The sequence below is a fragment of the Euleptes europaea genome, chromosome 8 (genome assembly GCF_029931775.1).
Source record: "Euleptes europaea isolate rEulEur1 chromosome 8, rEulEur1.hap1, whole genome shotgun sequence".
NCBI classification, from domain to species: domain Eukaryota; kingdom Metazoa; phylum Chordata; class Lepidosauria; order Squamata; family Sphaerodactylidae; genus Euleptes; species Euleptes europaea.
Genome location: NC_079319.1, coordinates 24,001,922 through 24,029,268, shown reverse-complemented (window position 1 = coordinate 24,029,268; position 27,347 = coordinate 24,001,922). Strand labels below are relative to the sequence as shown.

The 27,347-nt window shown below is 46.0% G+C and overlaps 2 protein-coding genes across 2 annotated transcripts in view; both read right to left on the bottom strand.

Annotated features, from left to right (window-relative positions):
- The window catches only part of NCALD (neurocalcin delta), a 219,685-nt gene that overhangs the window by 182,359 nt on the left and 9,979 nt on the right, over nt 1-27,347 (bottom strand). The window lies entirely within an intron of this gene.
- RRM2B (ribonucleotide reductase regulatory TP53 inducible subunit M2B) lies at nt 3,799-15,867 on the bottom strand. The gene is made up of 9 exons (XM_056854611.1): nt 15,849-15,867; nt 13,012-13,167; nt 12,225-12,341; nt 10,421-10,554; nt 8,477-8,571; nt 7,211-7,344; nt 6,102-6,206; nt 5,601-5,714; nt 3,799-3,961 (listed from the first exon to the last, which is right to left on the bottom strand). Exons 2-9 carry the CDS (start codon nt 13,051-13,053, stop codon nt 3,809-3,811), a joined length of 894 nt encoding a protein of 297 aa, XP_056710589.1. The 5' UTR covers nt 13,054-13,167; nt 15,849-15,867; the 3' UTR covers nt 3,799-3,808.

The following is a 27,347-nucleotide window of genomic DNA, read 5'->3' as shown; positions in this document are numbered from 1 at the left end:
AGATGGTTCAAGTAAAGCAAGATGAACAATGATGATGTACAGAAATGAAATGAAATTAGATGAGTTCAAATTTATTACTTATATTTTGTACCTACACAAGAGATTACAGCTGGGGGTAAGATTGGGGAAGTGGGTTACTTCGGGCTCGGACAAAGAATGGAATGATGTTTCCCCCCTTTTTTTCTTTTTCTTTCTTTTTCCCTTTTTTTTTTCTGTACCCCATAAAAATAAATCAGTTTCAGTTGTTGTAGACTTCGTTGGAGAAAGCTGGCCTGAGTTCCTCCTCCGTTTTCTTTTCCGTCTCACATGCGGGCTCATGGTTTACAACCACAGCAAAGATAAGTCCAGCTGGAGTACAGGAAATTAATTACCTGGGACTGCTAGAAATAAACAGCAACCTCTCCAATTAAAATTAAACTAAAAGGAGATAAAATAAATGCCAAATCTCTAAAATTCTGGCAGGAGAACATGACTCAGCAGCGTGCCGGTCGCCATCTTGGAAGTCCCCTCCCTCAAAAACAAACAAACAAATAAGGAGATGGAATCAGCTTCCCCCTTTTTCAAAGGGTGGGAATTCATAGTGTTGCCACTGCCTACAACTTCCAGGTCACACTGAACCTCTAATCAGAAAAAAAACAAGCTAACTAGCTGCTGAAAACCAACAGCTCAGCCAAACTGGACCCAGGAGACCTCAATAATTATCAACCAGTCTCAAACGTTCAATTTCTGAGCAAGGTGGTTGAATGGTTGGTGGCTGAACCACCTTTCCTGGATGAGGCAAATTGCTTTGATCCCTTCAAGTCTGGAAGAAGTGAGAAGACGTGAGCTGCGGCTCACGAAAGCTCATACCCTGCCAGAAAATATTTTTGTTAGTCTTTAAGATGCTGCTGGACTCCTGCTCTTTTCTACTACTGCAGACAGACTAACACGGCGACCCACTGTGAATTATCTCCAAGTCTGGGTTTAGGCCTGGTTATGAAACAGCCTTGGTCACCCTGGTGGATGACTTGCCCTAGGAGATGGACAGAGGGAGTGTCACTCTGTTGATTTTCCTGGACTTCTCAGCCACTTTCGATACCATCAGTCATGGTATCCTTCTGGACTATGGCTCAGCGGGAGGGGCCGTGGCTCAGCAGTAGTGTGTCCGCTTTGGCATGCGGAAAGTCCCCAGGTTCAATCCCTGGCTTCTCCAATTTAAAGGATGAGGTAGTAGGTGATGTAAAAGACCTCTACCAGAGACCCTGGAGAGCTGCTGCCAATCTGAGTAGAGACAATACTTACTTTGATGGACCAAGGGATCTTATTCAGTATAAGAAAGCTTCATGTGTCCTTGTGTTCATGTGACTGCCTGTCTGGGCTGGGAGGCACCATTCTACAGTGGCTCCAGTCCTACCTGGAAGGTAGGTTTCAGAAGGTAGTGCTAGGGAACTGCTCCTCAGCCCCTTGGCCTTTGGCCTATGGAGTCCCACAGTTCCAGCTTGTCCCCTATGCTCAGGTAATAGGTCAGCACTGTGCAACATGGTTAACTAATTTACTTGGATAAATGATTGAGACTGTGGTCTATGCTGCTGCAAATAGCTTATTGTAAGAAGGCTCCTATTATGTAATTTCTGTACTGCTTAATGTGTCATGTGACCACTTAGGCTATACTTCAGTTGTTTCTTGTGGTTCCTGACTTCTAAAGTCCTAATGCACTGTTTACTGAATGCCCCATTTTGTTGATTGTACTATGTATAATCCGTCTTCAGCCCCTGTGAGAAAGGCAGACGATAAATAACAAATAAAATAATAAATAAGATGACCAAATAGTATTTGTACTATCTGAAATCTCTGCGTAGGTGCTCACGCAGATGCACACTTCCATAATGAGAATAGACAAGGGCTGTAGTTGACATTCTGATGGACCCTAGACGATACAAGAACATGCCCTAGACACATTTTTTGACAAATAGCATGTTGGATTTGGGGAAACTAGATGTAATAATGACCTCTCTGACAGGGTTATTCCAAATACCTTGATTCAGCAAGGGAATTCTTTGCACCTAAAAAGGTTCTTCCACACCTAGCGGATGACCCTGCAATGTTAATCCATGGTCCATTGAACAAGTTTGGATGTCAATACAGATAGAGATGTAAATGTGCATCCTTGTCCAGAAGTATGCAACTTAGAGCTAAAGCAACAGCAGCATGACACATGAATATCTCAAACTTTTAAAATGAGGCTGTTTATTCCTTCAGCAGAGGCAGCTTCAGTGCAAGCTTTTCTTCAAAGGCATCTGTAGCATTTTTCTATCCTTCTAGTCACTTGTATGTCCAACCTGGTTTTCTTGCCCTCATATTAATAAAGGGAAGCATCAATACGTATCGTGCCTCCACCTAGGAATGCCCTTACGAATGGTGAAGGATGTGATGCAGGGAACAATAGCCTAAAGGGGAAATCAGCATTTGCAAAAATCCTTGTGTAAGAATGAATGTGGGGGGGGGGGGGGGTTCTGCCAGTCCCAGCTATTGGCATTTTCACAGCCCATGCCATAACCCTCAGGAGCAACTTTGCACGACCTGGGGCTCTCATGCTTCGAAGAACATCCCTCCTACTAGTCTCCTCACTCTTGAGGATACGGTCTGTGACGGCCCAGACCTTTTCTGTTGCTACTCCTTCCCTTGGTGCCTTTTAGTGAACAAACAGAACTATGTGAATAATTATTTTTATATTAGTGAATATTATTATTATTGATTGTTATTAGTGAATAAACAACCTTATTTAAAAGAGCGTATAAAGCACCTCCTAAGTTACATTAACACACTTTCATTGCGGAATAGTTGAATTAAAGAACACTTAACTTTAAAAAAGAATATTATTTTATTTTAATTTCAGATTCAGCTTGTGAAACCATCCTTCTGTTTGTTCCCACATTGCAGGAATTCTTTTCTTTCTTTCTTTACTTTGTCATTCATTTTACTGACTTATTGCATTTTTACCTTGCCCTTCCTCCAAGGAACTCAGGGAGGCAAATATTGCTGCACCCGTTTCCTTTTCTCCTATTATTTCTCCTGCAGCGATTGCAGTTTCTAGAGTCTGTACGCAAGCTGCCAGGGCCCTGAATTCTGTTTCTCCAATGAGAAACAGCAGCAATGGCAGTGCTAAGTTGACACTGGAGAACTTGTGTACATTGGTTTCAACTGACAGTATCACCACTTGTCTCTGATGCTTACAGGAAAGCCAGAGCTCTTTAAAATGCAAAAGACCTGCTAGCTTTGGATACAGACTGGAAGGCCATCCTTAAGCTCATTTCTCATCTTAATTAGGACAGGAAAGGTGCCAGGACTTCTCTGTCGCCTGCCCTGCAATCTGTCCTTCATTTGCAACAGAACCGATGGAGTGGGGAAAGATAAGGCTTTAGAGAAAAATCTTATGCAAGTCTACTCAGAATCGTACTCGAGTCTATTCAATGGGACTCACTCCCACAATTATGCTCTTAGGATTTCACTGCAAGTTGATTCATCTTCTGGTTAACTCAAAGCTCGCCGCTCCATGAAAAACAATGAGATTTACCTAAATGTCATGATGATATTAATTTCCACTAACTGCAAAAGTTGCATGATTTTAGAACAGGAACATTTGTTAAAGAATAAACCAAAAAAAATATTCTTACATTACAATTTGCAATAAATACACAATATAAAAATGGTGTGAAATAAGAAAACATATTCCCAGAACATTCCACACATCCAGCTGAAGAAACAGATAGTTTTGCAGCAAACCCAGGAGTGCACATTTTCAGACAGATTCCCTCCCCCTCCCACAAGACTAGAAGTCAGCATCTAAAGTGAAAACATTATCGTTCGTTTCAGCCATCACTGCAAATCGCTGATACTCTGCAACCCTCTTCTCGAAGAAATTGGTTTTTCCTTCCAGTGAAATGTTCTCCATGAAGTCAAAGGGGTTTTCGGCTTGAAAGACCTGAGAAGAAGCACACTGGTTGTTAAACCAGAGTTACTGAAAGAGGCAATGTACAAGAGGGCCTCTAAAACTCTTAACAAAGGCTGGACGGCACTCCTAGTCAAAGAGAGGAAAAGCTGGTGTCCCTCCCCTTATAGGCAAGTCTAGAATAATTAGGTTCTTGTAGGTTATCTGGGCTGTGTGACCACGGGCTGTGTGACCACACAGCCTGGATAACCTACAAGAACCTATGAACTCTGACCGTGAAAGCCTTTGACAATATCTAGAATAATTATTTCCGTAGCACAATCCAGCCATCAGTAATGACTGCAAAGCTGTTCCCAAATTTCTGCAGAGTTACTTGCCCACCATCCTGGCTCTCCCTCACTTCCCCATCACAACTACTGCCCCACAAAGACCTAAGAGGGGATGGCTGTGGCTCAGTGGTAGAGCATCTGCTTGGCATGCAAAAGGTCCCAGGTTCAATCCCTGGCATTTACAATTAAAGGGACTAGGCAAGTAGCTCATGTGAAAGACCTCTACCTGAGACCCTGGAGAGCCGCTCCCGGTCTGAGTATACAATACTGACTTTGATAGACCAAGGGTCTGATTCAGCATAAGGCAGCTTCATGGGTTCATGTGTGTTCAAGAACTGACCCCTCCCCTTTCCCAGTCTTGACTGCTGGTGCAATCCTAATCAAGAGTTACATCCTCCTAAACCCATTAACTTCAACAGATTAACAGTGCACTCCTAAAGAGAATTACTCCAGTCTAAGACCATTCATTTCAATGGGCTTAGACTGGAGTAACTCTCCTTAGGAATGCACTGTTAGAAGGGTGTAAATCTGTTTAGGACTGAACTCTTTCCTAAGGTAATTTCAGAATGTGAAAATCCACCTTTGATACCATCATTAGTCAAGGTAAACTTATATATGATTGTTCAACTTAGTATGTTCTGGGTGAAGAACCGGGAGTATCACAACACATCCAGTTCCACAAATGAAATAAATGACAAGCTTACATGGGTGAAGAAATTTGCAGGGCACCACTGACCAAAGAAGGAAATAGCCAAAAGATGAACAGCTTGCTTTTAAGCACACAGGTCTAAAAAGGAAACTGGAACTAGGGCAGTGTAGTGATCATACTGCTGAACTTTGACTGGAGAGTTATGGGCTCAAATTCCCCAAGTAGCTTACTAGGAAACTTTGGGCCTGTCACTCTCACTCAGCTAACCTACCTCATGGGGAGGGGCTGTGGCTCAGTGGTAGAGTATCTGCTTGGAATGCAGAAAGTCCCAGGTTCAATCCCCGGTATCTCAGTTAAAGGGACTAGGCAAGTAGGTGATGTGAAAGATCTCTACCCGAGACCCTGGAGAGCCGCCGCCTGTCTGAGTAGACAATACTGACTTTGATGGACCAAGTGTCTGATTCATTATAAGGCAGCTCTATGTGTTCATGTGATTATGGTAAAGATGACATTTGAGGGAAAGTCTCTCGTGCTGGTTGCCCTGAGCAACTTGAAAGAAGGGTGGGATAAAAAATATGCTTGTTTGGGTTACAGGAGACCTTTGCAAGTGACTGTGGAGTTCACGGACAGTACTTAAGTAGATAAAGGGAAAATTCAAACAACAGGTCACTGCATGACTGATGAATGGCTGTACCTTGGAGAAGCCCAGCTCCAGAAGCAACCTGTCCGCCACGAACTCAATATACTGTTTCATCAGAGTACAATTCATTCCAATCAAGCCTACCGGCAGGGCCTTTGTTAAGAATTCCTGGAAAGTTTGAAGAAAAATAATGGATCTTTTAGAAGGTATTACTTTCTCAGGATTAACATGTCACTGTGGCCACTTTAAATAGTGTCGTGGGCAGTCCACCTGAAGCAGCTCAACATGCAGAGTTGGTGATCTTCACCAGGTCACTGCAAATGTCCACTGAAGTAGCAAACTTTTATTTAAACATTATTTACAATGTACTAGGTGTTGTATGTTAATGAATAGCCGTTAGCAAGGTCCTGCCTACACAATTAGAAACAACACACATAAGAGGAGGGGGAATTACTTTTAAAATTGCCTAGTACTTCTGGCACACACACACACACCCCCACAAACAAGCTTCCCAACCTCTGCAGAAAGCGGCAAAGCACAGCTCTGTACACACACCTGTTCAATTTCAACTGCATTGACAATGATTTCCTTGACTCTTTCCTCAGAAGGTTTATTCACTAAATACTGAAACATTAAGCAGGCAAAGTCACAATGGAGACCCTGAAAAAGAAGAGAGGAATGTTTTTAGTGACCCTTTCCTTACTCTCGAAAATATGCAGGCTGCATTCCAATATGATGAGAAAGTACTCTTCCACTTGGGTGCTTTCATACATAACTGGAAGCTAAAAGAGTCCCAGGAGAAGGGAGAGGGTTCAGGCTTCCTCCTATTGCACCTTCTTTCCAACCTGTAACAGCCCCCTGGACATGTGAAAATCACTGGAAGCTATGAACTTGGTGTAGGAAGTTAGTGTGCCAGACTGGGACCTGGGTTCAAATCCCAACCTGTCACTAAATTCACTTGACCAGTCACTCTCTCAACCTAACCTACCGTACAGGGCTGTTGTAAGGATAAAATGGAGGAAGGGAGAATTTGTATGACACTAAGATCCTGGGAAGAAGGGCAGAACAAAAATGAAGGAAGAAGAAGAGTTAGTTTTTATATGCCGACTTTCTCTGCCACTTAAGGAAGAATCAAACCAGCTTACTATCACCTTCCCTCCCTCTCCCCACAACAGACACCTTGTGAGGGGGGCTGAGTGTGACTAGCCCAAGTTCACCCAGCTGGATTCATGTGTAGGAGAGGGGAAACAAATCCTGTTCACCAGATTAGCATCCACCGCTCATGTGGAGGAGTGGGGAATCAAACCTGGTTCTCCAGATTAGAGTCCACCGCTCCAAACCACTACACCATGCTGGCTCCCGCATGAAGCTCTTGTTTTCAATTAAAACTCTTGTTTTCATTGAAAAGACAGTTCTGCTGTTATCCCACCTCCATTTTTCATATTTTAAAAGGCTGAACCGTGGTATGTAACAGGTGAAGGGGGGGAACATATATTTCCTTTCAAAAACAGTAACAATCTCAGGCCGCTTGCTGACACCACACAATTTTTAATTTAAATTATGTATATGGTTCTCCTAGCATCTATTGCTACTTTTTTCTGACTGTTTTGCTTGTAACCACCAGGCTGTAACAGTACTGTAACCAGTTTTCTCCCACACATTACTTCATCTCTGCTAATGAGTTCGTTGGAGAAAGTGAGCCCGGGCATCAGTCCTCTTTTCTTGAGCCAAAATATAGCTGCAAAAGAGCCAGAGAAGAAGATCCCTTCAACAGCAGCAAAAGCAACCACTCTCTCCCCTGTGACAAAAAAAAAAAAGACAAAAAGAAGCTAGCAGTTTCGTAGCACAACTCACAAACCCCCCTTCAATTGCTGATGGGGACATTTTCGACTACAGGATGTAAAGATACAGAACTGCAACCAGGAGGGAAAGCAGGCGGCAGCCTGGACCCAGGCCCCAAAGCAACCATCTAGATACCCATGGCTATGCCAAGTTTTAATCAAGGAGCAGCAAAATGTTTGGCTTGCTGTTTCTCCAGCAAGAAAAAGCAGTACCAGGGAGCAGTTCATGTGCATTTTTTTTTTTAAATTCCACCACTTGAACTCTCATCTTTGTTTACAAAATGTTTCCATACGTCAATTTAGGGCTGTGCACCATTTTTTTCCAGCATTTTTCAGGTTCAGGTTTAATGAACCCTGAAATTTTCAAAATAACCGAAAAAAGCTGAATTCTGATATCAGAATTTTGAATACCCGAATATTTTCGGATTTAATAAACCCAAGCCCGAAAAATACATGGCGCACAGCTGAATGCTGGGCTCCGTGGAGTTCTGTGCCTGCAGTCGGCAACCGCCTGCCGCCTCCTAAAGTCCATGAGCTCAGCGTTCAGTTCGTCCCTGCCTGCCAGCTCCAAAGTGAAATGAAAAGGGCTAGAGATTTAAAAATAAAAACTTGGAATGCAGAAGCACCAGTAAACTAGATCGGTATGATGTCATAATGCCATAGCAACCAAGCAATTACTGTTTTTCTAAGCCCCAAAATAGCCCTCCAGTGGTGCCACATGGAAAATGGCTGCTACAACACACTGTGGAAAGGAAAATGGCCAATGTTAGCAGGCCTTGGTTTATGTACACCTTCCCGCCCACACTGTCTGATAACATGCTTGGACCAAGCTCTTCCCAAAAACACCAGAGAAAAGCCGGTTTGGGATTGAGAATACCATAGACAGGGAAAAGATGGACAAGGAATGCAGTTAGACCATGACATAATGCAGAATGAAACACAGATAAACCTCAGTGTGTAAGCAGCCCAAACAGTAAAGGCCCAATTAATCCATGGTCAATAGGCAAACATGCTGCAAATAAAGTCAACCTAGCCCTGCGTCATCTGAAACGCACATAGTGGAAGTCTGTCACTCAAAAGGTCACCTACCGAACGTAGCTTCCCTGTCTCTTATCCATCGCAGTGCCCAGTCTGCTTTCTTCTTGACACAAGGCAGTGTTTCAACAGCGTTGAATAAAAAATCCCTGCAAATCAAAAAAATTATCTGTGACATGGCATTGTGGCAGTGAGACGGGTTCTTTGCACATGCACACACTTTGGAGAGTTTATAGTTTAATAAAGGTGGGCCAGGATGTTAAAACAGCTCAAGACTGACCCAAAGCTCAGACTCGGCCAACCATGATGACAGACACAGGCTTGCCTGTTGCCTCCTTCTTCACCACTGCTGAGAGCCAGCGTGGTGTAGTGGATGAGAGCAGTGGTTTGGAGTGGTGGAGTCTGATCTGTAGAACCAGGTTTGATTCCCCACTCCTACACATGAAGCCAGATGGGTGACCTTGGGCTAGTCACACTCTCTCAGCCCCACCTACCTCACAGGGTGTCTGTTGTGGGGAGGGGAAGGTGATTGTAAGCCGGTTTGATTCTCCCTTAAGTGGCAGAGAAAGTCGACATATAAAAAACAACTCTTCTGCTGCTGCTGCTGAGTCCAAACCAGTAAGCCCCAAGGGCTGCCAGTACCACGAGGATTGGATCAGCTTGCTCTGGGCTGCCCACAGCCCTCCCACACAGTGGCCCATGGAGAAATTTCCTGGTAAGTTAAAGGGCCAGTACTATCTTAAGGCAGGAACACTTTGCAAGACTATGTCTGGGGGGGGGGGGTCCACCATAAAGCTGATTATGTCCTCTTCCAACAGTCACCTAATGAAATGTTCTTCTGAAAGTACCCACACATGGTAAAAAGATAAGTTGCCACATCTTGGAGCACTGGAAAATGAGCATTTTTCAGAACCTACCATCAAATCCTAAGCTAAGAACACCTTGGAGAGCTCCCAGATCCCAGTATTTGATCTCCCCCATAATACAAACTGATGCATTAAGAACAGAAGGTAGCACCAACACAGCACAATAATGAAAATATAAATACCCAGAATGTTGCAAACTGTATTTATATTTTTAAAAGTTGACCAGCCCAGCGAGGAGCTCTTGGGGAACTAACTTTCCCCAAGGAACAGCTGAAGGTTGAAACAAACCAGGATCCTTTCTTTAATGTTTGATTTGCACTAATTTCCTGAGCTACTATCTTATTGTCCAGCAAAATTAAAGTTTAAAGGAAAAGATGGTCTTTTCCTAAGAAGAGAGAAAAAGAAAGAACAGTTCAAAGCAGCAAGAAATAATCCTAAACTTTTTCTCCCCATAGGTTAATTATGTAATTATGACGATTTCTTTCTTAGGCTCATGTCTGAGTAGTTTAATTTGAGGCTCAAAATCAAAAATACCATACCTCCAGCACCTGCCAAACACTTGGTAAGTATGCTGTCCCCAACCCTGATCCCCACCAGCCTACTCAGTAAACCAAGGAAAAGACAGAGATGGTACAGGTGGCAGAGCTTATGCGGAGGAACATTTCACATAACCTTTGTAATATAATGCCTCCTTTTTTGTGGCTATTGCTTCCAATTTCCAATTCGGCTTTGAAACACCAAGCTTGTCACAGCATGAGAGGGTCCTGAGCAGACAGGCCTTTAGGCACTAGCCAATCCTCAAAAAATACAGTGTAGTGATATTCAGATGACAATATCTAGACAATCTCTGGTAAAATCTCAGACATTATGAGTCAAAGAGGTCTCTAAAGCACACAATTAGCAGGAAAAAATTATGCAAAACGAAAACATGTATGCTAATTTTCTTAATTTGCACAAATCTACACAGGTCTCAGCTTTTATATTCAGAATCTGGATTACTCCAGTACAGAGAACATACAGCTCAATCAAAATGACACAGAGCCAATCAAGGTAGCAGGAACCCTATATGGAGAATACACAAGTCTTCTAGATTGGCTATTCATAGCACTGAGACAATACTTATGGCAATTACCTTTTCTCAGAGTCCTTGATGTAAGTGTCTATTAACAAACTATACATCTCCGAGTGAACATTTTCTATTAGTATCTGGAAGCCGTAGAAACAGCGAGCCTCTGGAACCTGCACCTCTTGGCTAAAACGCTCTACCTGCCAACAAGACAATTCAAACGTGCATATACATCCTCAAAAACTCATCCCTCTGTTTCGAAGGTCACCCTTCCTAGTTGTGTGTTGTCTGCCCCAACACCCTCTTGGCTAAACTCACTCCTTGGCAGTTGTTTTAGGAGCTAGCAATGCCTTGCTCTGGAGAAGGGGAGATTATGGCTCTCCTTAGTCACGCTATGGTAACAAGTGCTCAAAACATTGAGTGGGGGACTGATCAACTGATGGAGAATCTGAATGTCCACCTGTCTCGTGAGAGCTTGCAAAGCCAGGCATCTGCTTTGATCTATCAATGTAATTTTGTCAGCAAATGCAAGTCTTCCAGACTGCAAAATCTAATCCCCATCAAGCTGCCAGGTGGGCTTGATAACTCTTACTGGACTAGCTTGAATGTCTCCTACCAGCCTGCCTCAGCCATGGGTGCAGCCTTCGCCCTGCCAGGCCGTTATGACCACCCAGGATATTCCCCTGCCCGGATGCAAACACATTTTGTTGCCCTCCTGGGAAGCCCCCTCCCCTCCATACAATCAGAGCCAAATCCATAGGTGTTCATCCTGGACTCACCCCAATTTTCTGTATTTTACAATCATTTATTTGGTATTTCATTGATATTCCTTTGTGCTGGCTCCGCCAGCCACAATGGGATGGTATTCTCACCCCTTTCGCTTGCTCAGAAGCTGCTAACGCCGTATTTCATTCTTTAGAAATTCAGGACCTTACTGTGGCACAGAGGAGCATCTTTCTGTTGCCTCACCTTTTATCACTTTCTTGGAACCTTTGGTAGTTCTGCCTAAATCCCCTAGTATTCTGTAATTTTTCCTTGGGCATAAGCACTGCCCTCCAGATTCCTGGCTCATCGCCCTTCAGTTAAACAGACCCTCTTTTGCAGGACCTAGACTTTTAATTTTTTTCCTCAAAATTCTTCTTTTTCCGTCTTCAAATTCCCCACTCTCCCCCTCCTCGGGACTGTTCTGTGACAGATAAATCTTGCTTAGCCAGCGGCTTGACTTTCTCTTCCCATTTAATTCTTCATATGTGTGTCCTGGACACATCCATTTCACTATTCTTACAGCTAAGTGCATTTTGAATCCTGTAACCCTACATTTCCCTAAATACAATCTAAACCCTTGTTTGGGAAAAGATCTGGTTGTTTCATGGTTACTAGAAGCCTACTAGAGGCACCATGAGCTTGCCTGCAGACTACCCAAGTAAAGATTCCTAAAACCACACATTCTGCTCCCCCCAATTGGCAAGTATGTCAGGTTTCCAAGCTAGCCATGTGGCAGATAGGGAGCTTAAATTCCCCCAAACTGGTCACAGTTCCTGGCGAGTGACTTGAACCCAAGATAGATTCCATACATCAAAGGATACACATGAAAGGAAGCACATGTGGTAACACTTTCACAACTCACAGCTGAATGTGTGACCTGCTAGTACTGAAAAGCACGGCATCTGAAGCACTAGGATTTGGCTGGCAGTAGCAATTTCATATGTGCAGGCTATCATTTGGTCCTGCAGTCACCAAACGGTGAATATGCATATGGAAACATATCCACCCTGCTTGAATACCAGAAGTATGGACATCATTCATAACACAGCTGATACATTTATCAACATTATATTGCTACTTGAGGTGTAAAAAGTCAAAATCCTACCAGATTTTCATTCACTATTCCATCACTGGCTGCAAAAAATGCCAAGATATGCGAAATGAAGTATTTTTCTTCTGGTTTCAGCTTGTTCCAGTGAGGAAGGTCCTTTGATAAGTCAACCTTTGTACGGAAGAAAAAAATCTACATTGTCATGCAATGTTAAGACCGAGTCAAAAGAAACTGTTGTTGGAAATGAATGCACAATTCCCGTAGTTTTCAAACGCTGCGGGGATTTCCCCCCCCCCCCCAGCTGAAACACAGCATGCCCCCATTTTATTTAGGAGCTTTCATGGGAAGTTGTGCTCTTCCCAAGCATGGCTTGAGGGGCCCCCAGAGCATTCCCTGTTAAGCTGGAGCAAAGGGAGGCCTCCCTTGCTCCGACTTAAAGGTTCTATGGTCATGGGCGGAGCCTCCATGTGAAAGCTCTGACTGCTGCCACTCTGGAGGGAAGGGGAGCAGAGCTTAGCACCACCTTCAAAATGTCAAAGCTTCTGTGCCAATGCAGCAAGAAGGAACTGGTGCAGAGACAGCAGCGTGTGAATGCTGTCCTGCCTGCCTCCAACCTTCTCGCTGCTGCTTCCCTTGAGGGTGCAAAGATAGAGAAAGTAGTTCCCAAGCAGGTATGGAAAGGCCAAGAGCACATATATGGCTTGTTCACAGCTGAATGCATTATGGCTTTGGCAAGAGTAGATGTAAAAGAGTACTTGTCTACTTAGTATAACCAGAAGGGAAGCCCCCTTTATGGAGGAGTTGGTACTTTGAGAGAGACACAACCCTGCATATTACTCACTTCTTCCGCTGTCCAGAAGGAAGCTTGAGCTTTCTTGTACATTTTCCAGATGTCAGGATACTGGATTGGGAAAATGACAAATCGACGGGGATTTTTCTTTAGGAGAGGTTCTTCATCTGACTTACACCCATTTTCGACAGCATCAGAAGAAAATCTCTAAAGCAAGAGCATGCAGTCATATGATATGTCATCCTTCTAGATAATCCTGTTCCATCTTTTACCTCTTCCCTAAGAAAATATCTGAATCCTAGCAAGATCCACAAATCCAAACAGATCCATTATACAGATCATTCTCTGCTATGCTTAGCAGTAAAACTTTGTATGGGGGTATCCTTTTCTTTTTGTAATGGGATCAGATATACATCCATTTCAACTCAGTCTGCATCCACCATTCTCAGCCCTAGAAGATCCATCACAGAGCCAAAACCATCTGTGCAAACTGCTTGACTGGATGCAATTTTAGTTTCAGGAAAACCACCCCACCACAGACTCATCTTGCAACACCTCTAATGATAGAGATGAACCAGGTGTACAGCAGCACAGAAAAAGTAACCAAACGCTGTCCTTTTGCATTGTGCAGGTAACCTTGCACCTGACCCGTCACTTGGACAAGGCATTGTCTATTGTGTGGCTTGGGAAGTGTGCTGAATCTTCATCTCTCAGCTGTTTAAAAGCCTCTGTTAGGAAGCAGAGAATGCTCACAGAGCTGCACTAATGTCTTGGAAATACCCTATATGTTTTTGTGGATCCTTCTAGACAAGAGTCTTGTCATACTGTTGGCAAGAAACCAGTCCAACCCAGTGGTAAAGGGGCAGGGGTTCTAAAACAGAGGAATCTGGTTTATTTTAGGGCTAATCTGATTGGGAGTGGCTCACTAGGGTCTCAGGCCAAAGTCCGGGCTACCAGTGGGCCCTTGATGCTTCTAAACTACAACCTCTTGTCCTACTTCAGACAGAGCTTGGAGTTTAAACTACTTTTTGTGATACTTTCAGGTACGGCTACAAGCTGGGACTCTCTGTTTACCAATGCCAGCAAGCCACAACACCACAGCAAGTTACTTGGCAAGTCTGAGTGTCTGACTACTGCGATAAAATATTACATTAATGATCCAAACAAATAGTATTTGGAAATACTTCTTGTATTTGTTGAACAAGGAGTCTGCCTGATTATCCTATGTTTATTAGTTCCACAGTCCAGCTGCACCTGATATTATCAATTTTATATGAGCATTCCCCAAAATTAGTTTTATTGCAAGAAATAGAAGAAGAAGAGTTGGTTTTTATATGCCAGCTATCTCTACCACTTAAGGAAGAATCAAACCGGCTTACAATCACCTTCCCTTCCCCACAACAGACACCCTGTGAGGCAGGTGCCGCTGAGAGAGTTCTAAGAGAGCTGTGAGTAGCCCAAGGTCACCCAGCTGGCTTTGTGTGGAGGAGAGGGGAATGAACCCCGGTTCTCTCGATCAGAGTCCACCGCTCCAAGCCACCGCCGCTCTTAACCACGACACCACTTACACACAAACCCCTCTGACAATAATTCCACAGGAGCTAATTCACAGTGGGCAGCCGTGTTAGTCTGTCTGCAGTAGTAGAAAAGAGCAAGAGTCCAGCAGCACCTTAAGGACTAACAAAAATATTTTCTGGCAGGGTACGAGCTTTCGTGAGCCACAGCTCACTTCGAAGAACTCTAGCTCATACCCTGCCAGAAAGGGCAAGAGTCCAGTAGCACCTTAAAGACTAACAAAAATATTTTCTGGTAGGGTAGGAGTTTTCGTGAGCCTCAGCTCACTTCTTCAGAAAGCTCACACCCTGCCAGAAAATATTTTTGTTAGTCTTTAAGGTGCTACTAGGAGCCCCGTGGTGCAGAGTGTTAAGCTGCAGTACTGCAGCCAAAAGCTCTGCTCACGACCTGAGTTCGATCCCGACGGAAGTCGGTTTCAGGTAGCCGGCTCAAGGTTGACTCAGCCTTCCATCCTTCCGAGGTCGGTAAAATGAGTCCCCAGCTTGCTGGGGGTCAAGGGAAGATGACTGGGGAAGGCAACGGCAAACCACTCCATAAACAAAGTCTGCCTTGGAAACGTCAGGATATGACGTCACCCCATGGGTCAGGAATGACCCGGTGCTTGCACAGGGGACCTTTACCTTCCCGGTGCTACTGGACTCTTGCTCTTTTCTACTTCCACAGGAGCTGCTAGCGACAAAAACAAGAACGGTCGCAGCAAAAACAAACGGCAGTCAAGAGGGAGACTGCCCACGCAGTCCTGCGTAACCCCGCTGTCTTAAACTGGAGTGACTCTGCACGGGACTGCGCCACCACAGTGAAATTCTACCCGAGCCCAGGTTACACAAAGGGGGCGAAAGCGCACGGTCGCTTGAGCCTCCTTTCTTCCCTGTTCCAGCCAGGGTTCAGCCAGGATCGAACGCACGAACGTTCCAGCCAGGATCGAACGCACGAACGTTCTTCCCTGTTCGTCAGGATTCAGCCAGGATCGAACGCACGAACGTTCGAAGAACGTTCGTGCGTTCGATCCTGGCTGAACCCTGGCTGGAACAGGGAAGAACGTTCGTGCGTTCGATCCTGGCTGAACCCTGGCTGGAACAGGGAAGAAAGGAGGCTCAAGCGCCCGTGCGTTTTGCTTCCAACTCTCTTGCGTTTGCGGCCCGATTCCTTCGGCGTGTTTACTGGGAAGTCCGCGGGCTTCACTCCCCGCCCACGCACGCAGCAACCCGGCCTTAGCCTGGCGCCGCAGCCCCGCGCGCTTCAACGGGCCGCCAGCGTCCGCCCCGCGCTGGCTTCTCTCCGTTCCAAACGCGGAGCCTCGGCCGCCCGCTCACCTCCTCGCCCTCCGGCCTAGCAGCTGCCCGCCTCTCGCCCATGCTGCCAGGGCAGGCCAGCGAGCGCAGGGACGGAGAGAGGGGCGCCCACAGCACCACGGCCGGCCCCGCCGGCGGCCCCGGGCACGACAAGCGCCGCCGCTTCCGAGCAGAGGAGGAGGAGGAGGCGGGACTGCGGCGCATCTGCGGAAGGAAGGGAGAAGCCGGCCCGGCCCTGCGCGGCGGTTCAGAGCGGAACCCTTGCTGGGCCTGGGGGCTGCCGGGGCGGAGGGGCGGGGATCCGAGGCCGCTTACGCACGGGAGGTTGCGCCGGGGATCTGCCGCTTTCTAGACGCGCATTTTCCCCACCCAGCAGCACCTTAAAGGCTAGCAAGAATATTTTCTGGTAGGGTGGGAGCTTTCGTGAGCCGCAGCTCACTTCTGCAGAAGTTCTGAAGAAGTGAGCTGTGGCTCACGAAAGCTCACACCCTACCAGAAAATATTCTTGCTAGCCTTTAAGGTGCTGCTGGACTCTTGCCCTTTTCTACTACTGCGGACAGACTAACACGGCTACCCACGGTGAATTATGTATATGTGTATATATGTGTGTGTGTATATAAGCTCATACCCTACCAGAAAATATTTTTGTTAGCCTTTAAGGTGCTGCTGGACTCTTGCCCTTTTTTACTACTGCAGACAAACACGGCTACCCACTGTGAATTATGTATATATATGTGTGTGTGTGTGTATATATATGTGTGTGTATATATAAGCTCATACCCTACCAGAAAATATTCTTGTTAGCTTCAGAAGTTCTGAAGAAGTGAGCTGTGGCTCACGAAAGCTCACACCCTACCAGAAAATATTCTTGTTAGCCTTTAAGGTGCTGCTGGACTCCTGCCCTTTTCTACTACTGCAGACAGACTAACACGGCTACCTACGGTGAATTGTGTATGTATATATGTGTGTGTGTGTGTGTGTGTGTGTGTGTGTGTAAGCTCATACCCTACCAGAAAATATTTTTTTTAGCCTTTAAGGTGCTGCTGGACTCTTGCCCTTTTCTACTACTGCGGACAGACTAACACGGCTACCCACTGTGAATTTTCCCCATCCGAATGCTCAGAACTCAACAATAAGCGCCCCCCCCCCATGCAGAGTTTTGAGAATTAAGATGGGGGAAATGTGCATCTAGAGAGCAGCACATCCAAGGCAAAACCTCCCGCGCGTTTTTGCCCAGAGTTGGAAGGGTCCACCAGGGCCATCTAGTCCAACCCCCCTGCCCAATGCAGGAAATTCACAACAACCTCCCCCCCACATACACACTAGGGTTGACAGGTCCCTCTTTGCCTCCGGCGGGAGGAGCCTGGGAAGGGTGGGGTTTGGGGAGGGGAGCGGCTTCAATGCCATAGAATCCAACTGCCAAAGCGGCCATTTTCTCCCGGTGAACTGATCTCGATTGGCTGGAGGTCGGTTGTAACAGTGTAATGCCTGAAATCATTATATGCTATGGGAAATGTATTGGAAATGTATTCGATTTGAAATATATTCTTTGTAGTCAATAAAGTATATCTGCACTCATGAGCATGCCACACTCAGCATATTAGAGGTGGCTTGTATAGTTACACCAAGCACTTGCATATGTTACAGGCCTCAAGTATAAGAGGCCCTTAGTTAGAAGCTAATTAAAGAATCCATAGATGGCTTTAGTATGCTTGCATAAGCTGGTTTTCCAGAGATAAGAACCAGCTAGGAACCCTCTTAGTTAGCCTTGGCAGCTGCCAGGGTCCAAAATAAGAACTGCAGTAATTTAGGATCAAATAGAAAAGCCCCTGACCATGAGGGTCTTCACTGCTCATTAGTGAGAATGAGATCACCATTTCTATGTAACACCTCCAAATCTCTAATAGGGTACTCAAATCCTTAAATATCTATTATTGGTTCTATGTATTGACGCCACGTATTTCGTGTTTTGTATCTCCCATTACCAAAGATTATATGCGTGCTTGAACTCCTTTGATGTTTGTGAATTGTCCTGCGCATTTGGGCAATTTTCACCTGGTGTGTATATTGGGCCTAATAAACAAACTGCTTTGAACTATCAACCTTCTACTGTGTTATTGTCATTGGGAATTGATACAATAATACAGGCAGATCAATAGCAGGAGATCTTCTGCTAGTACCTGGAGGTTGGCAACCCTACCCCACACCCCCAGTGATCCCAGAAGACAGCCAAGATGCCCTCCCTCTCAAGATCTGCCTACGGTCATAGAATCAGCATTGCTGACAGATGGCCATCTCACTTCTGCTTAAAAACTTCAGGGAAGGAGATCACACAACAAAGTAGGATATTTCCACATCTTCATGCTCATGAAAGCTTATACTGGAATAAAGGCTGGTCTTTTAAGGTGCCACTGGACTCCTGTTTGACCTTACAAGCTCAGTGTGATATCTTTTTTATTAAGCCACACAAGCAGGGGGCGAGAGGATTTTGCATGAGAAAGGGATGCTCAGTATGATACACAGCCTGAGGGAAACCAGTGCTCTGACTTGTTTTGAACCTGAGGTGTTCTGCTTGTGAATAGGAATGCCTGCCTGGGGATCCCCCAGAACTACAGGTCATCTCCAGAGAAAATGGATGCTTTGGAGGGTGGACTCTATGGCACTATACTCCACTGAGGAACCTGTCCTCCATCTCCAAATCTCCAGGAGTGTCCCAATCTGAATCTGGCAACCCTAGTCATGAACCTTCTTTGTTATAAAGAGCTAGGGCCAGCCCTGCATAAATTTGAGGGCTTTTTTTACACCTTTCTTGGTCACCTGTTTAAGCTGCAGACATCTCTGAAGAAATACTAGGGTTAATGCTCCCAGTACATGCACCATCATTCATGTATTGTTCAAACCTTTCCGGTTCAGAAAGTGTTTTGCCTCAGGAAATGCATGTAGTGATTGAGGGAAGAGCCTTCGGAATTTTAAATAGTTTGACAGCAGGATTCCTTTTCTTTCTGACGCACAGCAGAGTTGAACTCCTGACTCTTTAGAAAGCACTTACACTTGCAACATAACTGAAACAATATATGAGGCATGAATCTTCTTCAAGATGCATGAATCTTCAGGTTACTATTAAACCTTGTATGATTCCTTTTTTTCTTTTTGGACTTCTGAAACTTAATAGGTTCAGGGCACGGTTAGAAGGCACATGTTATAGCAAATTTGCTTGAAGGTCGAAGTCTGCTCAGTGCCTCCTGGGGGCCTTACACACAATATCTGGACTTCCATGATGGAAAAGCATGTAAAAACAGAGTTTCACTTACTGTAACTGTTGTTCATCTGGTGGTCTTCTATGAAGGCACACATTGCGACTGCGCAGGCCAGCCACGGATAAGATTTGTCAGCTTCTAGCAAAATCGAAAGTGAGAGTGCTCCCCCTCCCCTCGGGGCATGCAGCCTTCCCGCCCAAATGGTCACATGACCCAGGGGGAGGGAGCACTCTCCCCTCCAGTTCTCCAACCTGCCGCCACGGAACCCCCCACGTGTATTGCGGAGAGGTCCCACAGCGGGGAAGAAGGGAGGGATGTGTGCCTGCATAGAAGACCACCAGATGAACAACAGTTACAGTAAGTGAAACCCTGTTTTCCATCTGCGTGGCTTCTATGCAGTCCCACACTGGGAGAGTAGCAAGCTCGCTTACCAGGATGGCGGGTGTGGGACAGTCACCAAAATAATGACCGCAAGACGGTCCCACTGCTGCCTCTCTGTATGAATCCACGTCGACTGCATAGTGCTTCATGAATGTAGAAGGGGTCGACCATGTTGCTGCTCGACAGATGTCGCGGAGGTCGATTTTAGACGAAAAGGCGAGGGAGGCAGCGTAAGCTCTTGTGGAGTGCACCTTGATCATGTCTGGGCAATCCACGTGTGCTCGCTCATAAGGAAGTCTAATGGCTGAGGTAATTCACCTTGACAGGGTCTGCGGGGAAGCCCAGTGACCCTTGTGGTGGCCACTAAAGCAAATAAAAAGATTATCATCTACCCTAAAGCCTGTAGTTCTTTGTAGATTAAAAAGGAGGGCCCTACAGACATCTAAATAATGCAGAGCCCTTTCCGCATCGGAAGATGGATTTGGAAAAAATACGGGTAGTACAATATCTTGGGAAAGGTGGAAAGAGGAAACCACCTTGGGCAAAAATGAAAGCTTAGGTTTCAGAACCACTCGGTCTGCATGAAACTTAGTAAACGGGTGGGAATGACTAAGGGCTGCTAGGTTGCTAACCCTCCTGGCTGAGGTGATAGCAACCAGAAAGGCAGCCTTATATGACAGAAAGGATAAATCACATGTAGCCAAAGGCTCAAAAGGGTGTTTCGAGTTGGGACAATACCAGGGACAAGCTCCACTGTGGAACAGGTGGAGACACCGGGGGGTAGACGTTGGTGAGCCCCCGTAGAAACTTCTTTGAGTGTGGATGAGAAAAAAACAGAAAAAGAGTCCAGCTCAACGTGAAAGCCGAAATGGCGGCCAAATGAACTTTAATAGAAGAGCTGGACAGTCCAGAATCCTTCAGACATAACAGGTAGTCAAAGACTGACGACAGGGGACAAGTAACTGGGGACAACTCTTTGTCAGCAGCCCACAAGGAAAACCTTCCCCACTTGGCATCATATGAGCGTTGGGTAGACGATTTAAGGGAGTGCAAAAACACCTGACCCACCCTATCTGACCAGGGATTCACATTCGAATTCTCCAAGCTGCCAGCTTGACCTTGGGAGATATGTGAGGGGATATCTCAGGAAGAAACCTGTATTTCCCTTGGGCCATGGACATCAGTGTTGCGAACCAGGACCTCCTGGGCCAAAATGGCATTACTAGGATGCAACTTGTCCTGTCCGTCCTGATCTTGGCCAGAACTCTGCTCAGTAAGGGGAATGGGGGGAACATGTAAAAAAGGTAGCCTGACCATATCATTTGGAATGCGTCCCCCATGGAACCTGGGCTCACTCCTGCCCGGGAGCAGAACCGCAGACATACCGTGTTGTGCTGGGTCGCAAAAAGATCTATTTGCGGTGTGCCCCATGTGTGGAAAAGATGACGAAGGCAATCTGTGCCTATAGCAAGCTCGTGTAGTTTGGACGATGACTTAACATGTCCGCGAACGTATTGCTCGTGCCTGCTATGTGAATGGCAGTGACAGTGGTGCCATGTGAAATGGCCCACTCCCAGACCGCAATGGCCTCCTTGCAAAGCAAAATGGACCCTGTGCCTCCCTGTTTATTGATGTAGTGTTGAGCGGTGGAGCTGTCCGTTGCGAACTGAACATGCCTGCCCTTGAAGATTCCTGCAAAGGAACAGAGAGCAAGCCTAATAGCACGGAGTTCAAGAAGGTTAATGTGCAAGGTAGACTCCTGGACCGACCACAAACCATGGGCCCTAAATACAGTGGGGGCCCCAACCTGATAGGGAGGCATCAGTGAACATATGAACCTGTGAGGTAGGTGATTGAAAGGGAACACCAGCCGAGAGGTTAGTCTCCAAGGACCACCATCCCAGAGAAGCAATAACTGATCTGGGTATAGACAGCCGCTTGTATTGCGGGTCAACATTCAGCCGGAATGTTCTGAGAAACCAAGTTTGCAAGGGACGTATCCGCAAACAAGCGAAGGCCACAACCGAGGTGGAGGCCATGAAGCCCAAGAGCTTTTGAAATTTGTGGGCTAATTGGAATCGCCTTCTGGAAAACTGGCTAACCAGCTTCTGGATGGAGCGAATCCTCTGGACAGGAAGATATGCTCTAGCAGTGACCAAATCTAGGTGCGCACAGATGAAATCTATGATTCTGGAGGGGGTTAAGTGCGACTTTTTAAACTTGACCACGAGACCCAGGTCTGCTAGGACGGAGAGTACAACCTGCACTTGACTAGCAAGGGAGTGTTCAGAGGTACCGACTATCAGCCAGTCATCTAAGTATGGAAAGATGACACATCCCCAGAGGGCTAGGTGCGCGACCACCGCAGACAAGCATTTCGTAAAGGTACGGGTGCTGTGGCCAGACTGAAGGGCAGAACGGTGTACTCATGTTTTCTGTTGCAGACAAAACGGAGATAGCGTCTGCATTCGTTATGGATAGCGATATGAAAGTATGTGTCATGCAAATCCAAAACAACGAACCACATCTGCTCCTCCAGGAGAGGAAGGACCTCGGGAAGTGGTAGCATGCAAAACGTCTGGACTTTGACAAAGTCGTTAACTCCCCTCAGGTCCAGAATAGGGTGTTTCCCCCCCTTTTTGTCAACCAGGAAGAAACGGGAGTAATACCTGCGACCCCAATCAGAAGAGGGGAACTCACGAATAGCCCCTTTCCCCAAGAGTTCCTGGACCTCCTGTAAGAGTTGAGCGGGAGCCTGCGGAGTAGTGTAAGCCGGAAGGAGGTAGGGAGGCAGGGTTTCAAACTCAATAAAGTATTCATGCTTTATTATTCTAAGAACCCACATATCCTCTGTGATGGAACACCAAACATTATAATACCCAAACAACCAGTCTGTGAAACAAACATGTGTATCTAGTCATGCCTGTTTAGGCTTAGGAGGGCGATTGGGAGATGGTCTGGGCCCCTTGCAGGGTCTGGGTCTGCCCATAAACTTCCAATCCTGTTGGTTGTTTTGGAAGGAAGACGGAAGTGGGATTGCTGTTGGAAGGCACCTTGGTACCTGTAGGGCCGGGATGTTTGGTTCTGTCTACCAAAGTACCTGGGCTTATAGGCCGGTACAGTAGGAGCAATGCCCAGGGACTTAGCATTGGTTTTGTTTTTCTTGAGTCGATCAAGAAATGTATCAGTTTGATCGCTGAAAAGCGAGGTGCCCTCAAAGGGCAAGTCTTTGATTCGCGATCGAGTATTGTATGGGAGGGCGGACTGTATGAGCCATGCGTGCCTCCGAAGAACTATTGAGAAAGCCATGGCTTTGCTAGAATCGTCCGCAACATGGCAGGCAGCCGTTAGTTGCTGTCTAGCTAGGGTCATGCCTTTGCCCTGCACAGCCTTGGCCGACCGGCGTTGCTCTTCAGAAAGGATGCTAATCTGTGAGGAGGTTCTATCCCATAGGGCATATTGGTATCTGGCCATCACAGCCATAAAGTTAGAAATGCAAAGAGCAACTGCGCTGGAGGTGTAAACTTTCCTAGCCAAGGAATCCAGTTTACATCCCTCCCTGTCTTGGGGCAAGGAGTGCGAACCCGATCTATATTTGCCTGGTAGGGCTTCGACCACCATAGAATTGGGGGGAGGGTGCTGGTACAGGAATTCACCGCCCTCACGAAGGATCTTATAAAGGTTTTCAACCCTTTTAGAGGAAGAGGGAATCGATGCTGGCTTGGTGCAGTTAGAATTGACCACCTCCAGTATGCTTTTAATCATTGGAAGGGCAACAGGACCTGTTTCTGGGGAATGTAAAATATCCATAATTGAATCGACAGGTCCTGAATCATCAGGACGGTAATCTATATTCAGAACCTTCTCTGCATACAGCTTAACATCCCCCGGAGGGGAGACTGATTTGGTGTCCCCCACAATGTCCCCAGGTGAGGGTTGCGAGGTGCGGGATTCAGAGTCAGAGTCCTGAGTAGCCGTAGCATCGGATTCAGAGTGGACCGTGTCCATGACAATGGCAGGAGAGCCTGAAGGAGGAATCTCCTGAGGGGTTTCTTGCCTTTGCAACGCACGGTCCCTAGAAGCCTCTCAGCGCCAAGGATCAACATGAGGGAGTTGATGCAAGGAGAGATTATGAGAGTCGCCGCGGAGTCTATGTCGGTGACAGCAAAGCAACCAACTTCTAAGGCTGCGGTACTGTGTCGAGGACGATTGGCTATGCCGGGTCCCTCTACGACGTCTGAATCCTGAGTCGTAGGAGGAAGAGGACCTTGAAGAATCTGATCAGTACCGAGGATGTCAGTGCCGATAACATCGGCGCTGAGAAACGGAGTGGCTCCTAGGTGTGGAGCGACCTCCATGATTGGACCAACGGTGGGATCTTGACCGGCGCCGGTGATTGGACAGGCGATGGGATCTTGACTGATGTAGAGAATTAGATCGGCGGTGATGATCGGACAGCGACTGGAATCTAGACCGACATTGATGATCGGACAGGCGATGGGATTCGGATCGGTGCCGACACGATTGGCTCCGGAATGTGGTCTCGATCGATGGGTCGAAGCCGAAGGGCTGCGTGATCCAAATTGACGGCATGCATCGGATCCATGGGCTTGGACCTCTGCAGCGGCGCCGACTGCTCCAGTGCTGGAGGCAGGTGGGTTTGGTGTAATGGCACCGACATCGACCCTCGGAGGAAGCTTGTCCGGCGTCGACAAAGGCACATTCTTATACAGTTGTGTAAGGAATTGAGTGCAGAACTGATGATCATCCTGGGACCCGCTCTGAACCGTAGCAGAGGGCTTAGCCAGGGAATCATAAGGAGGCGTGTCCTCAAGAACTATCAGTGGCATTGGTTGGCAAAGGGACTAATCAACGATGACCAACGATAGGCACCGAGGAAAGTTCGATCGGTGTCGGGGAGACCTTGACGAGGATTGGCGCTGAAATGAATTCAACGGTGTTCGGCGCCGAGGCGATTTCAACTGAGATCGGCGCCGAGGCGATCTCGACGGAGGCTTTTGGTGCTCCGGAACGACCGGGGCAATGAATGTGGCTGGTTTAATGATGGATTTCATTTTCTTAGAGAACCGAAGGGAGGATTTGCCTCGCTTAGACGTACCTCCGGCGTCCTGTTGAATCTCCTGACAAGGAAGTTTCTTCACGGGCTCTGTGGAAGCCGAAGCCCATTCTTCAGGGCCAGCCGGCTGTTTGGAAGTACCTTCCCCTGGATTCGGACGAAGGGACTCCATGTAAAGATGAGACGTGAGACAATCAGTTCGGGCCTTCAATGCCCTTAGAGTGAGCTTAGCACAGCTCTTAGAGGCGGAAGGAATATGACCTTCGCCCAGACAAAGAAGGCAATCTTTATGGCAATCGGTTTTCGCCATTTTAGTGCCGCAAGAGTGGCAAGTTTTGAAGAAAGGAGCCTTTTTAGACTCCATAATGAAGAGAAGCTAAAGACACGTTCTCTCTCCGTGGCGGCAGAAAGAGAACTGGAGGGGAGAGTGCTCCCTCCCCCTTGGTCATGTGACCGTTTGGGCAGGAAGGCTGCATGCCCCGAGGGGAGGGGGAGCACTCTCACTTTCAATTTTGCTAGAAGCTGACAAATCTTATCCGTGGCTGGCCAGCGCCTGTGCAGTCCCAATGTGTGCCTGCATAGAAACCATGCAGATGAAATATAATTCTAAAAACAAATGATAAAATCAGCAAGACAGGCAAAACACAAAATAAACACTGGAAAAAACCCTCCTGCAAGACTATTGGTACAGTATCTGAAACCAGTTTTAAGCCTAACCAGCAAAAGCTTGTCTTAAGAGGATATTGCCATAAATCGGCTGCGACTTGACGGCACTTTACACACACAGTTGCCTAAACCCAAAGACCAACAATAAAATAAAGCTTCCACACAGCATTGCTTTAACTTCTGAACTCTTCATTAATCTGGATGTTTGTTAAAAAGCAAAAAGGAGGGGTCACTACTGTCATTCTCATTTGGCCTCTTTGACAATGTAAGATTCAGAGTGTGGGTGGCAACAGGTTCAACCATTAGAATACTAACAAGCAGCACACACACAAATTGAAGTCCCTTAGCCAGTACTTAGGTTCAGATAATGGGTGAACCCACAACAGGATTTATCCTGAAGATCTCAGACTATGAGGGGAATATATGGAAGAGCCTTAAATGCTAAAAAACCCTATGAAGTGGTCCCAGGGTTTCGCTAGCTCTTTGAGGATGTGATCTCTGACGCTTTTGCCATTTGGGAACCTTACCACCAACAGCAGCTGCATTTTACATTCTTCAAAGACAGCCCTATGTAAATAATGGTGCGCTGATCTTTTCCCAGGAATGGGCACCAGCAGTTAGAGGCACTGCTAGCTACGGATGGCACTTGAACATGAAATAGGGAAACTGGGTCAAAAATGCCCAAGATAATACATTGTAGAATTCCTAATTTTTAAGATACAGCAGTCAATATTTCAAGCATGAAATATGGCTGTTTGCTCACATGGCATTTTTTTTCTTTGCAGATGGACATTATAAATATATTTGAAAGTGATGCTCAAAGGTGATGATATGCAACCATTGGGCTTTAGACAATAGATGTTCATTTTTTTCACCCTGCTATTGTCTCTGGTCAAACAGGTTTTGAGTTTTTTTGAATCACTGTAGAAATATGCTAAGCCTAACCAGAGACCACATAATGGGACAGGAATATCTGCAACATTTGCAGCCATTGATAGCGGCCTTCGTATTTCTGAAAAACTATTAACTGAAAGCAAAATGAAAAGAGAATTTGCCCTTTATTACAAGCAGCCTGCAACACTCTAAGCTAGACTGATAATCACTGCCAAATCCTCACTTATCCAAAACTGAACTCTATAACTTCAGACAAGGACACCTGTCTCACATTTTATCCTCTGTCATCAAGGCTTTTAAACCAGATATATTTAGGTATTACACACACATCCTAAAAAAAATGAGTTTGGCATTATCTACTTACAAGAAAGAGAACTGCCTGTATATTATCGCTACTTGATTCCAAAGTTCGCTTTGTCTGGCCGGTTACAAACATTGTTCATCCAAACTTCTCAGAAATAAATAGGGTCAAAAGAACCCAGACAATTTATTTCACACGCAAGTGACAAATGCTTCTTTATTCACTGATCTTTCTTTCCATGATTTCCTCAGTATATTTTCTTGAAGCTTTTTTGCAGTGAAGATCTGCTGGAGATATTGTGCGCAACAACAGGCAGTTTACCAAATCCAGCCAACCAATGAAAATCATCCACAGTAAAGAAGCCATTCCCTTAAAACACTTGGATGTCCCATTTATTTCAGTCCATGCCAAGCAAGATGAAGGGTAACAACACATCAGCACCTTCAATGATCAACCTTAACAAGCTTACACTCATTTGCCACAATCTTGCATAGCTCTGAATTTGCAACTTGATATTGTCCATTTCATTGAGAGTTATGCTGCTGTACTGAGCCTTTTGTTTGCTGGGAAAGCTTATTTCAGAGTTACATATAGTTTGCTTAATTTATACTCCGCCCTTCTCTCCAGTGGGAACCCAAAGTAGCTTACATTGTTCTTCCCCTTCTCCATTTTATCCTCACAACAACCCTGTGAGATAGGTGAGGCTGAGAGTATTTGACTGGCTCAGAGTCACCCAAGCAAGCTTCCATGGCAGACTGAGGATTTGAACCTGGGTCTCCCAGATCCTAGTCCAACATTCCAACCACTACACCACACTGGCTTTCTATCGCTGCTGCATTTGGGGGGAATGTATTTTAAAATAAGCCCAGTAGGAAAAATATGCATAAGGATCACAAAGCATGTATACCAATTTCACCAGTTTCTCAAAGAGAGTGTGAGTCTTC

Excerpts from the sequence above, each read along its gene's own strand:
- RRM2B (XM_056854611.1), bottom strand. The coding sequence starts at position 13,053 with ATGTACAAGAAAGCTCAAGCTTCCTTCTGGACAGCGGAAGAA. Across the intron at positions 10,555-12,224 it reads GAATAGTGAATGAAAATCTG|GTAGAGCGTTTTAGCCAAGA; the intron begins GTAGGATTTTGA and ends TCTTGTTGGCAG. Across the intron at positions 3,962-5,600 it reads TGGAGCTGGGCTTCTCCAAG|GTCTTTCAAGCCGAAAACCC; the intron begins GTACAGCCATTC and ends GCTTCTTCTCAG.